This window comes from Colias eurytheme, chromosome 8 (genome assembly GCF_061535395.1).
Source record: "Colias eurytheme isolate Ceu_HAF_F1 chromosome 8, ilColEury1 Martin Lab GWU primary, whole genome shotgun sequence".
Classification (NCBI taxonomy): Eukaryota; Metazoa; Arthropoda; class Insecta; order Lepidoptera; family Pieridae; genus Colias; species Colias eurytheme.
The window spans coordinates 4,218,757-4,236,881 of NC_142987.1; the positions used below are offsets into that span (position 1 = coordinate 4,218,757).

An 18,125-nucleotide genomic window follows, 5' to 3' on the forward strand; every position below is an offset into this window, starting at 1 on the left:
AATAAAGACCTGTAGGTATAATTCGAATGAAATAAGCGTAATACCCAGATGTTTACCATTGTTGGATAATTACATGGGATAAAACAAGGGAGTTTCAATAGTACCCATTACTGTTTGTCGTCGCAGCAGTGCTTTGTACACAGCAGAACGCTGACTCAGCACTACGTGTCCGCAAGTGACGACGTTTTAGCGATCTATTGTTCAGAGAGTGACTTATTACTTCAAGTGGTATCGACAAATATATCGCTAGGATTTGTGAGTTGTTTTTGACAAGTTTCTTCTTTGATTTCTATTTAGTGCGTTTAATAAATAGAAGTTTTAGTAAACTAATCAAACAAATTATATAAATTAACTTAGTTAAATACGTCTTTTGTATTAAATAAGACATTCAGCCGAACTTCCATACCTTACACAATTAACAATTGTAATTAACTCCGTTTCATTAAGTGATGCATGAGCATAGACGAATTACAGAATGTATTAAAAATTATTAATCAGATCATAAAATTTATTTGTTATCAGAAATTAAGTTAATAATTAACCTTATCATGAGATTAAAAATAATAGCTCTATGAAAATGAACTTGCGCCAAACGTAAAAATCCGATGAGCACTTCAACCACCGCTAAAATAAATTAATAATGTCTCAGCTGTTGTGGTTTTTATAATGATGCTTGTGTCTACAATCACATAGCGTATATCGTAGACTTTACTCTATTATATACACATAAGGTTTGTTAAGCCGATGTCTGAGTTCTCTATACTCATTAATGTGATGGCTTTTCCAATTTATCATTCCGACATAGGTTATTGTTGATGTCCATGTGCCTCAATTTATTGGTTTGTGTTATTAGTAATTTAAATATGTAATAAATGTGCATACTCTGACACTTTTTTTATTATCTCTAGTTTTAATTTACGTGTTAAAATTATTTTACGTATTTTAGTGTAAAAAACGGCTACATTGTTCCAGAGAGCTTTAAATTGAAAATATTTCTCAAGAATAATTGTTTAAAAATAGATAATTGTTGTTTTTTTTTTAGTTTTATTTGTGGGATTATTAATTTAAACGGGATTGTTCACATTTTTTAAAACTAGTGGCTCTTCGAAGAATTTACCTGTGATTTATTTTTTATTTACGTTCTGTGCTGCTTGCGTTTCTCCACATAAAACACGATGGGTATAGGTACTAATAAGAAAAGTTAAGGTAAATTCCGAAACCAACCACATCAACAACAGTTGAAGCTTGAAGCAGAGACAAAGGCTAAACTATTCCACATTTACAATTTGTAGACTTTGACATAATGTTTTTGAAGTTCCCTCGCAGGCGGTTCCATTTAATTTAAGTGTGTATGTATCCAAGGCATTACGATAATGAATCCACCATGAACTTTAGTGCTCCGTAAATTACTTCGCCGACAAAACTCCTAACATCACTACGTATTTAATAACACTTTCATTATGGACATTAAAATGTTCAAAACCATTTTTAAAGTTGAAAACATTATGTGCGTTTATAGAAATTATATATCCTTCCCGAGAAAAAGGCGAATAATCGCGAACATTCATACCCTATGCGCACTGTGTCTAATGTTTGCTGCTTTATCAATTAGGGCTTATAGATACCGAGATAATCCGAGTACTGATGCTTTTACATTCATGTTAACAATAATCAACTCGATATCTATAATTGTGTGTGCGCGATGGCACAACGGGACCTTTAAACGGTTTCTTCGTTGTATCGACGCCAATCACCAACGCTTCATCCAAGACAAGACCTATCTGTACAATATTGAGAGAAAAAATAAAACGATAAAGATATTTCTGATTTGCCATACCATTAATAGCGTGGTACTAATATGTTTTAAAGAACGAATTTTATCAATATCCACTTTTATTGTATACGCTTGCGTGATCGATTGTAACATTCGATACATCTTTGAGTTTTCCGTATTATACAGCATGCTATATATAATGTCGGAGCAAGTGAAAAGCATTACCCGTGGTATTGAAGAGAGCTTGCAAGCTGTTGTGGGGGGAACGGTGAGTGGTGTTGACAATAACGCAGTACGGAGTGTCAGAGTGGATTTAGACAGATTTGATAAATGGACTATCGCTTACACAGATGTGAAGGAAAGCTCCAATTTATTCAACGCGATGTTCGGAGTACAGGTGAGCGCTTGTAAACATTTTTTTGCAATGTATACTCGGCGTAACGAAATTAAGCTAAAATAATTGATTTTTCAAGAGATAATATATCTCTTATTTAAACTAGCTGACTCCGCACGATCTTTATTGATTAGCATAAAAAAAATAGTACCTATCCGCATTTAAATAATAATATTGTATGCTCGGCTCAATATTTTAATTCGATAATAATTTAAAAATGTTTTTTGATGTTGCAGATAACCGTAATGCTCGTAGCAGCGATGGTGTACTTTATAATATTTCTTTACGGATTTGCATATATAAGTGTAAGCGTTATGGTAAGCGGGTCATTGTTCACAACTTCAGCTTATTATGTTGTTTAAATAATTCATTATGCGACTTCTAGAGTCTAGACTGGAGGTAAAGTTTTATGTAGTAACCGTCACAAGTAAATACGTAGTAGCAAACATTTTTTTTGTTTCAACGTTTATTTCGGAAATTCCGCTATTTTATTACATTTTTTTTCATCACATATACTTACACACTTTGCTTATTGCAAAAAAACTCAAACTCTATCCTCTAGATCTAAAATAAGTATATATATTTAACTATTGCAGGGCTACTCACAATATATGACATTAGTACTGTATTCATGTAAACTTCTGATATTCCTAGTGGCTTTGTTCATACTGTCGCGCAGCGCTCAGAACCTTCAGAACGAGGTGGATGCCCTGAAACGGCAACTTGTGAAACTTTTAATTCACTATCCTACAAGTAAGCTATTTTCCAAGTTAAATAGCGTAGTTAAGTGGTTTATATGTCGACGACGTATCTTGTCATTTTATTAACGAATGTAGTATAGCATGTTTCTCTATTATTATATACTTACAAAAATAATAGAGTTTATAGGTTTATACGTAATTGTTGCATTTGTAGGAGATAATTTATGTTTCTTTTTCCTTATTGTGTTTATTGTTTTAATAATAAATTCAAATAAATAAAAACAAATTCAGAATAATAAACAATCTTCCAGCGGATGTATGTCACAAGGCAACAAAGGATCTGCTACGTTTGGTGACGACGCGCGCGGTGCGCACGCGCTCTTTCGGCTCAGTCAACATCGACATGACACTCATACCATACAGCGTTATGTTCTTTACTTCTTACACCGTCATCACCCTGCAACTTAATAATGTTGTTTAGTTATCATTATAAATCACTTAATATAAGAATAATAATAAATGTCACTGAAATCATTCTTGAACGTTACACATAGAAGAATGTAGTAAAAATAAGATATAGAAAATGTTTAAAATATGTTCAAATGACTAAGTCTCAAATGGCTTTGGCTGGTACGATGTGCATAAAACGCCCTAAACGGAAAAACACGACTATGTAAAGGGATCAAAGTTAAGGGAGCATATAATAATACATATATATAAAATGACCCCAAAATCAAATGATCATATAACAGTAATGAATAGCGATAATAATAGATAGTAATGAATTGTAATAATCTCTCACAAAATTTCCTTCGCGCACAAGGGACCTGATCAAACAATCCATTAAAAGAAACCAAGATATTTAACTGATTCAGAGTATTTTTGCCGTGAGTGCTGAGTGGGCGTTCGAGTACCTACAATTAGGAATATAGTTATATATTCTATAGAAAAGACCGAGGAAAAGATTGTAGAACGATTTTCTTCGAGTTTGATAAACTACTTACGAATAGAAACTGTGTGTATAAACTCTGTCAAGATTTGTGTGTCCTGTGTTACATAATAATTTTGAAAATGAATTTGAATTACAATCTAGCAAAGGTTTAATAGCAACGCAACTTTATATTATTACGGAGTTATTATCTGAACAATAAGAAGAATTTGTATTGATTTCAATTGATTATAATATAAGTACCTACTTATTATAATATATTACAATACAAATCGTAATACAAATGCTTCTTATTCTCCGTTTGTTTCTTACGCTTTAATGTGCACAGTAGAATTTAGATTCATCTGATGTGATATTCCGGAAATAATAAAGTGGAAATAAAGTACTACCATTTGTGTGCGGATAAAATATTACATAAACGAAGTCATAATATGTGGAAAGTAGGTTTTAATAATGTTTATATCAATCTATAGTCATTGTATAACACCTACTTTAAATTATAGCCCCATATATCTCCCACATCCACTCCATTATATGTATATTGTATAACCTACATTTGTTTGATTAACATGAAGGCACTTAATTTTATTGGTGGATGCGTACGTGTGTCAACCGCGTTGATTGTTATAACATTGTTTGCTTTACAAATGAACAATGCTTTTCACTTTATTTAAACATGTCAGAATTCAGTTACCACTACTCATTAATTGTTCTTGCTTGCCATAAATAAAATATTTTAATGAATGTCGTTCCTTATTTTCCAAAAAAAAAACGTTATTTTTACGTTAAGCTATTTTGTCGCAGCATTTTCCGTCGTGAATTTGTTATTAAAGTAAATATTAAAATTGTTCTAATTTTAAATACGACCCACGACGCAAAATAAATTCTTTCAAGATTCATTTAAAATAAGCTTGATAATAACAACATTCCAAAGGGTATTTTCCAGTTATTTCTTTGTAGTATCGTTTTGAAATAGATACTTGGGAAGAAAAAACTGTAAATAGACGAAGGACGGTGATAAAATGAAAATGAAGGAGGGACTCGTTAGCGAGCGGTCTTCACTGCACACTCTGATTGTCACAAGCTCAATATTTACAATCGAAACGTACTTAAAAGCAACTTTAACTCAAACGCGTAAGGTTTATATTAATGCATAGTTATCAAAAATGATGTAGAAACAAAGAACGCATAAAAATGTGAAACACAAAGACTTTCAGAAATGTTACAGATGATGTCTAATTAGATGATTCGTCCTTTTTTCTGTAAATGTTAATTTTAAATGTGCCGGACTTCTCAAAAATACCAATGCTAAACTTTAGGCTGAAATTAACAATTAGTTATTTGATTGTCTAAACTTTGATAACTTTATTATCATCGTAGCAGAAACGATCTTTTCCTTTATGAACATCATTTATCATTATCTAATTATCTATATGATTTGTGTTAGTCGATAATACTTTTAAAAATATTCAAAGTATTAACGAAATTAGTTTATTTTATTTTATTGAGTTTCATAAAATATATTTTATAGGGGATTTTAATCACGAAGCTCTCACAATTACAACATTAAAAATAAAAGGAGTAGGAATAGATAAACAAGAAAACCGTTATTTAATTAGTCACTAAGAACAATACTCAAATTACAATGACAAAACAAAAGCGTAACAAAAGACGGCATAACATAGATTCTTCTAAATCTTAATATATTTCGAAGGAACGACAGTGAGGTAGAAGATAAAATATTAAGGAGGCTGACATAATTAAGAGTTTAATTTCCAACGCAATTTCGTTTTCTTTGTTTAAACGGTATGTAAGGAATGTTTTTCTTTGTTTACTTGGGAGGGATTTAATCTCACGGCTAAGCGGTCCTATCTCAGGGATCGGTGGTGAATGAAGCAAGTGGGCAAATAGCGCGTTTGTAGACAGGTGTACACACACGACTTTTGCTTGGCGAACATTCAAGTGCGAAATTTTGGATGTGGCGTTTATTTAAATTAAATCATTTATTTTTTAAATAAAATTTATTGATTTACATAAAAGTTCCTAGAAAATAAGTTGCGCTTATTTGTCCCCATATTCAGCAAAGTTTTGATTCATATATTAATATTTAAAGTACATTTTATACTCTGTTATGTTATCCTATGTTTTCTCCTTTTATTTTATATAGCAGCGAAGCATTAATCTTAAGAAAAATAATTTATTGACCAAAGAGTGACAGTTTTGTCCCGGAAATTGAACAGTTCCTTTGGGATTAAAGGATTATTTAGCAAAAAAGCACATCTACATATAAAACCATAATAATAAACACAGAAATGAACATTTTATATAGAGCACCAAAAGTAGAGCACTTTATTAGTTTTACCTAAAGTTATTTCATGATTATGACGTGGAAGTTCAAAGTGAAAGTAGGCACATTTTCATAGCTCTGTGACAGTAATATTACACCTACACACACGGTCCGATGAAAGAGCTCTCCGGGGGCAAACGTCGGACCTTTTAATGGCAACCGTGCGCTTTCCCCACTGAATGAAAAATAAGGCGGCAGTTTGGGAACGCATGGAAACTAGGCATTGTGTAATATTTTAGTTATGAGTTAATGCTACGAGCGTTTTGGGTATGCGAGACGATTCGCCGAAAATTTCACATCTAAATTTATAGAAGTTAGTTACACCATGTTTTTGAAAAAATTAAGTAGGAAATAAAAATTTGTGTTTGACAACCTGAAATGAAACAACTATTTTCGATGAAATGTGATATTCGAAAATACTACCATATATATCCCATAGTAATTCCAAATTCTGTACCCAGCTGTATATAAAGCAAAAACTACTAAATACTAGGCGATCAGTTGATCGAATAAAAAATTTGGAATTTAAAACGAGTTCGCTCGTGTTAACCCGTCAGTACAAATTAGGTTAGCCAGCTATGCCCGTGTGAACGAGTTATGCAAATCGAGTTATCTGTTTTGCAGCGTCCAGTTAATCCACTTCTTTCTCCTTTAGTTCGTGGCTGCAGGAAAATTGTACTATTTTGCATTTTGATGAAATATTTTGCTCGTTCTTCCACCAATATTGTTGCGTTGCTGAAGTTAGATTGCTCTTTTTGAGGGCACGGATACTTTAGATAATGTTTTGCTTTAGTTAATGCTTATCTGCCATGCAGTATTAAAAATGGATTAAAATTATTTCGAACGTTGACAAAAATGCGGAAACGAATCCACCAAATTTTATTTTAATAAATAATGTTTTGATTAGGTGTCATTTATGTATTTTTCTATCATGAAGTTTTATTTTTTATAAAATGGAGACGGTCTTTCCATTTTCTGAAACCTTTAGGAAATTTAAACACGCTCCAAAATCAAATTTTCTAAACGCGAGTGTCAAAATTAGGTTAATAACCAATCGACACTAACAAAATAATAGTTCACCCTGTTATAGATTAAAGGAGAATTGCGTTCAAATAGCATAGTTATAGTTTACTGTAGGACCCATAAAGCGAACCGTAAAGTCTGCAGCTCCATTACCCAACAGATGTTATCACGACATAAAACACCAAAATTAAAACCCATAAAATATCGGTGACATGATTTATATCACACTTTATATATTGGACAAATAGTGTATCGTAAAATTGAAATAAAATTTTGTCTGTTTATACTTGAAAATAAGCTCTTTTTTAATTAACATCTTCTTTAAATGGCTATAAGTTGGTACCTGTATTATTTATACTAGTTGGTTGATCCAACTTCACCCGTTTTAACCCGAGAAAAATCCCTTTATTTGGTGCAGACGTGTTTATCTAAAAGTAAAAAAAAAATAACTGATAGAGTAGTTTTTAAGTTTAAATTCGACACAAACAAAAATACAAATTTTCTCTTCTTTTAGATTACTTTATGTTTTTATTCTTCATTCCAAGAAGACGCCATTTTTTATAAAAAGTATCTTTCCATTTCTCAATTACAAACTAAATCAAAATAGATAATAACATCTTTTTAAATAAGTAGATAACAGTAGAAACAGTACAACCTTGTAAATAAGTAAATTATTTTAGTTATGGTCGCTGAGGAGAATAAGGGTTCATTCAACCTCCGTTACCTAACGTATAACTTATTTACGGTTATTATAAAAAATACCCATTTACTGTTAAAAATATAATCGCAGGAAAAACAAAATATAGTTCCACGCACTTGTTTCGCATATGATTAATTAGCGGTCCATTCTAACATAACATATTTTATAAATAAAATGTTAAACCGTTTTGCATTTCGAATAAAGTTCACTTATCATAACTGAGCCCGTAATTACCGATCTCGAATACGCATCGTTGGAAGTAATCGGCTTATAAAACCAGTGGTTCGATTAATAGACGTAAATTAACGCAAAAAGTATTTAATAGCAGTTCATTAACCGCTCCGGGTTTGTATGAAAACTTGACTCTGGGAAAATGCTAATCGATAAACAATAAAGGTTTATTGGATGTAAGTAGTTGTATGAGTGATGAAGGAGCAAAAATACTATATCTATATTAAAGTGAGAATACATATTATGATAATAAAAATTTTATGAATATTTTTTTTTTTTTTAAATTCAGTCTTGATAATATCTTCTAAGCTTGTAATCGTAATTTACAGAGAGTGACTTTACCATTGTGCAATGTGCATATAGCATAATAATCTATTTATAGTTGGTATGTTCGTCAGATATATTTACCAACGTTGTTGTTGCATGTATGTACCTAATGAATATAACACTAGTTTTGTAAGCAACGCAACATAAAGCTCCTTACAAAAAGGTTTAACATCTATCTAAATTACGCAAGCCTCTCAAATTTGCGGTAGGTAGATGCTACATTCACTGACTCTCTTAACATGGTAGAAATTTCTTAAGTTAAGATGAATTAAAGCATTATTATATAAGCATTCATTTTAATACCATAAATTGTTTTGAAAATAGGTAATCTAAAAAATATACCTAGCCTAGCCTATTGTAATTTAATACTTAGTTGGATTAATTGGAGAGTAGTCTAATGTGAATCAAAATTAAAAGCTAGAATGTACTACCTAAAAACTTACACTTTGCATTATAAATTACTTGTAACTTTTATATATTATGTAGTCTATGTATGACTTTATCTTAGATTTATCCACACGCTTTAGTGGTGTAATCAAATGCAGAAAACTTGTATACATTAAAATTCAATAAAAACTCATAGTAGTAATATTCGTTACTTTCCAATAATCCCAATTAATGCTAAAAGTGCTTCAACCTTTAAAATCAATCGTTCCAATCCTAGGAAATCTGAAAGGAAATAGAAAACACTCGTAGATAAGTAGCCTCCAACTGCCGACTGAAAATCAATTTTACGCCATTTAGAAGTTGATGAACCCATGCTTTTCTATTGATTTTATTTTAATTAGGTATTGGTGTAGATTCCTAAATGTTCATATTTATTTATTTTTCAAGCTTACCTGAATACAATAAAAAAGGCATATAAACAAACACTATTATTTCTTCGACTGATGTGACCAAAAATGATGTTCTCAAATCGTTGTAACATGGTGTTATTAATTATGATAATAAATATTATTAAAAAGGACAAATATGTATAACAGTTGATATTATTAGAAATATATGCGAAACAAATGTTCTATTATTAACAAGAGAAATGCATAGTTTGCTTTTAACAAGCATTACAATGATCATATTACTTTTAAAGGGCTTTGAACTTTATTGCATGTGTATTTTCCTTGCATTGAACCTTACCTTTCGTTTAATCCAATTAATGAAATACGAATCCAATTTGTTTCAATAATACATGTAAATAATAGAATAAAAGCAACTCGTATTTGATATTCTTTAAAGCTTCATTCGTGAAAAGTAAAGGTTTTAGAAATATGACTGTTTTCGTACACTGTTATAAGTTATAACTCCTTTTATTACTTAAAATCCTACTTTGGTGATGAATTTCGAACCTAGATACTTTTCTTCATAGTTTTATAAGATTTAATTCTAAATATATCTCAATGTAATAAGAGGATTATAAAAAAAATAAACATAATCAGAGCATACCACAAATTATATGCAGATAAAATCAAAAGCATTCACTAAGTTTTAAACCGCATTTGTGTTAAATGTTACACATATTTCTAATTACATTCACAGTATGCACGTTGGTATTAGTTAACGAAACAACGTTAAAACTAAATAATTTTGCTGCATTTGAGATAAGTATTTGAGTGCTAACAAACGAAATGCAGCAAATTGTATTGCGGGCGCCTACTCTATTCACCGATATCGCCACAGATGTAGTATATTCTAGATAAGTTCATTCAGTTAATTATATCATATTTTGTATAGTAGGGATAATAATTGCTATTTGGTGAATTTCTGAAACCTTTACTGTTAATGCTTTTAACCATTTTCCTTCTTAAAACTCTGGTTAGGTGTGTGCTCTATAACTTTATCATAAGCTATTATTACGCACAAATAATATAATAAGTAAGCACAGATAATAATAATTAATAGATATATCTAATACTAGGGTAATGCTAGTTTTAATATTTTCCTTAGTCTTACCTTATCTAGTGTACTATATCAGTGGTATAGCCTTTCGCAGTGCATTGTCGAGTGAACCGGTGCGAACACTTGAATAATAAATAATTTAAAGAGTCGCTCAACGCTGCGACATTTTCACGAACCGCGAAACTTTTACTAGTTATTTATTAAATGTATGAGTAATATTTATTATGAAATATATTTTGCATAATGCTCTTAGAGCTCAGCTTATGAATTTAAATGTGTATTTATACGACACGGTGCTTTATATCGCACTCAGTGATTTCATGTTTCGTTTAGATATTACGGCGAGGCATTATAATTTTATCTAATTTATGTTTGAATGTTAGTTCAAATATAATACATTTGTATTAATATGAAATGTACTTGCTTTATGTACTAAATCGATGTGAAAGCATTCATCCAAATCGTCCAAATATCGTCCAAATCTACCGGCACAACAAATTTCAGTCGATACATTTCTACATTCATTTGAACATAGTAATTACGTCTCGTATTTCTGATATTGATAATTTTGTAATTTAAAACTGAATAATTATTGGAATAGATTTTACACAAACAGATTACTTAAGAGTTTGGTAATAATTATTTTTGGATTATTATTGAATTAGGTTAATACTATGTATTGTTTAAAAATCTAGTTTTTAGTTTGATTGACTTGTTTCGATTGAGCCATATATTTAATCCTAAAATCGATTATATACGTGATCTCTGTAATTTACAGCAAAATATTACCTACCTATTGTTTGATTCATTACAATAGGCTATTTGACAGTATAAAAAATAAATTACTTTTTTGTGTAATCCATATATATATAAGGTTTTTGAAGCGATTTAAATTAATAAATGATATAAATAATAACTTATTTATTTATAAATCGTCGAGAAAAAACATCATATTTTTTAAAATTACCACGTGACCGAAAACATCCATGATTGGCTGCATCTGCCATGACGTCACAGCGGCGTAAATAACAAGTGATCCCAACGTTTACTCACGTCGTTGCTGAATTTCGCTTTTGGTTTTGATTCTTGTATAACTTATTTCTTGTGATTCAAGGTGTCTGTAATCAGTTTTGTTCTTTATGTGTTATTTTTATTTGTCATGGAACCTTATTTCGAAAAAGCAGACAGTAGAAATGTACCTTTAAGTGGACGCTATAATTATTGGCATGTTCTTTAAAAACAACCCAGATTTTTACGCTCCTGAATTGAGAAATGTGAAAACAGCTACGTAAGTTAATATTTCAAACGTCATTCATTAGACCGTACCTTTTTAGTTAAATGTACCTACAAACAGGAATCACAATTGCACAATAATTATGAAGTATACATTTTTTAGGTTATGCCCTTTGTTTTTCATTTCAGCCATCCAGTTTATAGGATTGACGTGTTTGTATTGATTATTTTCAATATCAATACAAACACGTCATCATCAATTTATATGTAACTATATCATTATCATTATCCTACCTGCGAACTATACAAACGTTGGGATGTCCTAACTGTCAGACAGACTTTTATCTTATCTATTATAATAAGGCAACATTCACAAATAAAATATGATCCGAATTTCAATAGGGACAAGCGTAGAAAAGATATTATATGTAAAAACAACTCTTTTAATACATGTCTGTCACATAGATTTTACTATTATCTTGGGGCTTTTTTATACAATAAAATCAATAAGTCTATTTCAATATACTCCCTTAGTACATCAAGGTGTAAGACGTCGGTATGTAAATGGCTGAAAAAATTAGACTATCAAACATCAGAAAATTTTATTCATACAATTCGGTAAGTAGAGAAACTGAATCATACATACGCTATCGCAATAACTCATCCACACCTACCCTCAATCACACATATACGCGCTCACACACGCAACACGCACGCACACACACACACACACACGCACTCACATACGCATACACAAACACACATACACAAACACTCACATTATACACTAAGTATATCAATTCATTTTAACTCTTCACCTCATCTATAATAATTTATAATATATCCATTGGTAATTTTTCGATATTAATTTTTCATTTAACTTTAATCACGATTAATTATTATTTCTCCTTTAATGTTCACGTTCATTGTTTATCTGATAGATGTGATTGTTAATGCTTGGGGGCCTGGTGACCCGTAACTCAAGTATTTTATACTTATCGCGGGCACCAGTCTCTCACAAATGTTAGTGTTAAGATATATAGATTAACAATGTATGTGTTGATTGTGCATTTGTGATGAGAAAATAAATAAATTTAATTATTAATTATTTAATTATTAATTATTAATTATTAATTATTACCATAAGCAGGTAAGTAATGAGACGATTTATAGGTACTATGTATTGCAAATAAAATAAACTGCCTACTACGTATTCAACACCATACTTACATCGAAGTGGACTTCACAAAAAAAAACTGTTTTAATTGATACAATATCTAATATCACTTGGATTTCTGCGAGCTAACTGCAACCACTTTCTACGCATTTTTATATCTTTTGGAGCACATATAAATAGTACGTCAGGGGTTTTAATAGTTGTATTTCTGCATCCAGGAACTACACACCACCTATAAGAACTCATTTTCTGTTTTTTAAACAGATTAACTTAATTATACTATAATTAAAACAAAAACGAACAATAAGTACTAGGAGCAAGTTGATGTTTACGCCGCTGTGACGTCACCATGGTCGCGAGACGCCATATTCTTCAAAATTGTGTTTTGGCGGCATATTTGAATATCATGTTTTTATTTTCAATTTTCTCAACTACAAAAAATTAAGAAACATGTGTTTTGTGTGCTCTATAAACGTATCTTAATAATTTGAGACAGTTTTCAAAACCTTGTCAAATAGCCTATTATACAGGGTGTCCCAAAAAGTAGTGATGAACGGAAGCTGGGAGGTAGAGGACCTAGAGGGCTATCCGAATCACCCCCATGTATGTTATGCGATTTTTCGTATTTTCGGAGTTATGACGATTTTTTCAATTTTTCACCTATCGCCGAGTACGATGATATTTTCACTCATGGTGACGTCAATTATTGCGCTAGATGCTTGATTTTTTTTTGTTTGCTAAGCTGAAAGATAGGCCAATTCAGTATGGTAACATTTACTATCGTTAGATCTTCGAAGGGAATAAAAAAAAAGAATTAAATGCCAAGAAAAATAAAATTACCCAGTATGTTCACCACTTCAAGGGCCCGTAAAAAAATAAAATCACTTAAAAAAGTTTTCCGTTTGGCTTTTAAAAACTTGCTCTATCTATCAAGTAGCTACCCTGAAAATTTCATTTTATTATTCAGAAGGCTTCAATCGAAAAATTTTAATCTAAATGTGGTAGGTGCAAAAATTGAATTAACATGATGATCAATAAAAACAAATTAAAACCAATAACAAGGTGTTTAATTATTACCAGAAATTTTTAAATGACCCCGCTGTTGCTCAGTGCAAGTGCGACATTACCGTAAAAAGTTGTCTTTTAAATGTCTGAATGCCCTTTTATCATTTTTAATGGTTTCTTCTGCTACTATGAATTTTCGGGTTATTTCGTTCCAATTGTGGTATTCTCTCAAGTAGCCGAGGTCTTTTAGTATCCCCATTGAAACAAATCAATGGGGTTTAGGTCGAGGTACCGTGGAGGCCACATTTTAAGGCAGGCATCACCAGCGCATGCGCAGGCTGCAACGACCAATCCATCTTTCAGGGTATCTTTGCCTTTTAGCCTGGCCTCCACAGTCCCCGGACATAAACCCTATTGATTTTTTTCCGTGGGGATACTACAAAGACGAGAGACTGTCACAATTTGGACGAAATAACCCGGAAATTCATAGTAGCAAAAGAAACCATTAAAAATGATAAAAGGGCATTCAGACATTTAAAAGACAACTTTTTACGATGATGTCGCACTTGCACTGAGCAACAGCGGGGTAGCTACCTTATAGATAGAGCATGTTTTTAAAAGCCAAATGGAAAACTTTTTTTTGTGATTTTATTTTTTTACGGGCCCTTGAAGTGGTGATGTTCACCACTGGGTAAGTTTATCTTTCTTGGCATTTAATTCTTTTTTTTATTCCATTCGAAGATCTAACGATAGTAAATATTACCATACTGAATTGGCCTATCTTTCAGCTTAGCAAACAAAAAAAAATCAAGCATCTAGCGCAACAATTGACGTCACCATGAGTGAAAATATCATCGTACTCGGCGATAGGTGAAAAATTGTAAAAAACGTCATAACTCCGAAAATACGAAAAATCGCATAACATACATGGGGGTGATTCGGATAGCCCTCTAGGTCCTCTACCTCCCAGCTTCCGTTCATCACTACTTTTTGGGACACCCTGTATAAATAAATATCCTAGACTAGAAAGCTTGTTTATTTGCCAAATTCTTGTGTCCACTAATTTAGATCTTACAAGATAATTCACAATAAATACAAAAGGAAATAAATAATTGTTGTGCGATTGATGAACCATTTGACGCATTTTTTTACACTGTAAAATATCTATAACTTATTTTGCAGTGAAAAGTAAAGCAACACATCAAAAATTTAATGAAAAAAAGGGATAAGATAAAGTTGAGATAGTTTCACAGCAGTTGACTAAGTGGCCTAACGTGTCAATATAAACTCCAAGTGAGTCCGCTATTACTTTCAAAGTTTCTAACTTGCAATGTGATGAGGCGACTGCTGAGACGACACTCAGTTAGCTTCCTGTGTGGCTCTCATTACTGATAAATTACGGATCTGCACAAGTAGTTAAAAATATGAGTGTAAGACCTATAATTAAAACGCTGCGTTTGACCGCCGCGTTTCGTAAAAACATGTAGCTTTTTTATGACTATCAGAACAAAAAATAAAAGAGAACCAACCAAAAATACCCATGTTATGTTAAACGCGATAAGAAATAACAAAAAAACAAACGTTCCTTTCTGCGATAACGACAAAGCTTAATCGTTATGCCTTAAACACTTAAACCGCTTATATCCTTCTACAATAGCAATAAAATTTATACGCGCAATTTGTAGCATTGTATAATGAGTAATGATCGTAATGAATCAGAGGAATGAGTCTGATTTAATTTCAGGAGCGTCGAGCGGAGGCTTGATATAATGCTCAACTAAATGACGCGGACATCCCCCCCTCCTCCCCCCTCTCAGCCCATCTGCCCACAACAACTAGATTAATCTTACACATGCCTCAATGTCACCTGCTGCGGGAAATTACGCCAAAAAATAATGATAAATAATATGCCGCGAAAACCCTCTCTTGACGGATACTTTTAGACTTTTTTTTACTTTCTTTATTTTTTTCTTTAATGAGCAATAAAATGACACGTTTCTGTAAATATCAAAATATCTACTGTGTTCGTTTCGTTTACAAAAAGTAAATAAGTATTCACCTTGTTAATTAGTAATTACATATTTGCAAATATTGTTAGAATTATTCGTTGTATAGGTAGGGACTGAGTATCTGAAGAGTTAATTATACTTAGCTTACCAGAAAATAATACTGTGTCGAATGAAATATTTTACTCATAACAAAAAATTAAGAGGACCTCGAATTTTTACCTTATATAGATACATATAATTATAATATTTTTGAGTACTTTTTGGCCATTAACCTCAGCTCCTAACCTAACAGTAGGTACGTGTAATAACTCGTACAACTTGATTTACCCATCACCTGAAATTCCATACATACTACATCGAAACAGCGAGAATGCGTGGAATGTTGTTGTAAGAATTAAGGTACCTCAATTTTCACCGTCGCATTCGTCGATTTGAATCAACGCCAGACCAATATTCAGTGGAGCGACAAATCAGCACTTCGATATTGCCTCCATTTGGGTACCGCGTCAATATATAGAAAATTAGATTTTTTATTGCGCTACACTTCATACGTGTATTTGAAATGTGTGAGCTATTTAAAATGTTAGGTACCTTTTCATTTAATAATAAATTTAAATATTTGCTTTTGTGAATTAAGCGATTAATAACATTAATCTTATATTTTAAAGTTAAAGTTCAAGAGTTACAAACTTTCACCATCTACATCCGCGTTGTCACGACTATTAAGTAACTATTATGCTGTCTTAAAAGTTATAAAATTTCTGCCTTTCTTTCACCCTACAAAGGACGTTTATGTGATGACCAGGGTACTAACTGTACGACAATTATTTATTCTTCACACAGCTGTACGCCAACATTCTCTTACTACCTTCAGCCTTGAGCGGGCTAACGCGTCACGCAGAAGGGGCAAAATTTGTGAAACAAATAAGTTTAGTACAAAATTTTCACATCGCTTTTTTTGTTACCAGGGCCCTAATATCTACAATAAATTAAACGAAATTCTCTCAATTTTTTCACTAACAACTGACAAGTGTAAACGTGTGGTAAAGGAATGGATTCAAAAATTGGATTATGCTGCTACAGAAAACTTGCTTTAAATTGTGAAATTTGTGATGTTAGTAAATATGAAATTAATATTAATAATATCTAATAATAGATTATTTATTACAGTAGGTAAAATGATAAAATTGCTTTCAGTGTGAATTATTTTTATTTAAAATATAAATAAACAAATGGATGAATTTTAAAATATGTATGACACACTAACATAAACGCGCGCACACACACACACACACACTCACAACACAAACATACACACACAACACACACACACACACACACACACACAAACACATATGTAGGTATATTTTTAATTTTTATTTTTGTAAATTTTAATTAACAATAAACTTATGTCGTTCTCACTACCTAAACACAAACTTATGAATTATGTGAAACATATTTTTGTAATTGTTTTTTGGTTCCGAGGGCGGGGACCTGGTGATCTGTGATACCGGTTAAAACCCATTTCAGACACCAGCTCCTCCAACTCCAGCTTATTGTTTGATAATTTTGTATGCATGTAGATTAATTTATGTGATTGGGAATTGTGAGGAGAAATAAATAAATGATTTGATTTGATTTGATTATGAATCGTTAGCTGACAACAAGCAAGAAAGTTAAATATTTTTCCGTACAGTCCCTTCTTCAAATAAAACGAACACAAAAGTAATTATATTAGAGACAAACGTAATAATCCCGTACAAATAATCCCGCTGACACAAGATTGATACCGTTGTAAGTTCGTGAATCAATATTGGAAGAACGTGAGGCGCCATCGAACGCGTTGCATCGTCAGCATTCATTCTCCCTTACATACCGTAATCACAGCTATCGGAATCCTCCCAAGTCCCAATACATATATGGCTAGAAAACTTCACCTATGTGTGCCTATGTATTGAATACAATAATTATTAGACATTATGAAGGTGTATTTTTAGGGTAATTATAGTGTATTTATTATTACCTAGTTGAACAACTACGACAATCACTGTTTAAATTTTTTAACAAATTTAAAATAGCCTTATTCAAAATAGGTAGGGTGTGTAGGTAGGTAATAGAAAGGTTGCAAGCTTGAAAAAACTTAAATGAAAAATAAATTAAATTCCTGACAAAAAAAACATTTACCAAACCGGCACCCACGTTATACAGCTTCTCATTAAATCACATAATATAGCTTCTCGTTAAATCGCAAAATAATGTAATTGTGTAAAACTGTAACCAGCTATGAAATCTGCTAAGTTTAGTTAATTGAAACTCCTTTCAATTTCAGCAATAAAGAGCCACGAAAATACACTTAAAATTG

At 31.7% G+C, this 18,125-nt stretch overlaps 1 protein-coding gene across 1 annotated transcript; it reads left to right on the forward strand.

The window, feature by feature from the left end:
- Positions 1–1,589: 1,589 nt before the first annotated feature.
- On the forward strand, positions 1,590–3,350 carry LOC149906421 (uncharacterized). The gene is made up of 4 exons (XM_090104421.1): positions 1,590–2,171; positions 2,405–2,485; positions 2,765–2,921; positions 3,181–3,350. The coding sequence occupies exons 1-4, from the start codon at positions 1,590–1,592 to the stop codon at positions 3,348–3,350; spliced, it is 990 nt and encodes a 329-aa protein (XP_089960547.1).
- The last annotated feature ends 14,775 nt before the right edge of the window (positions 3,351–18,125 follow it).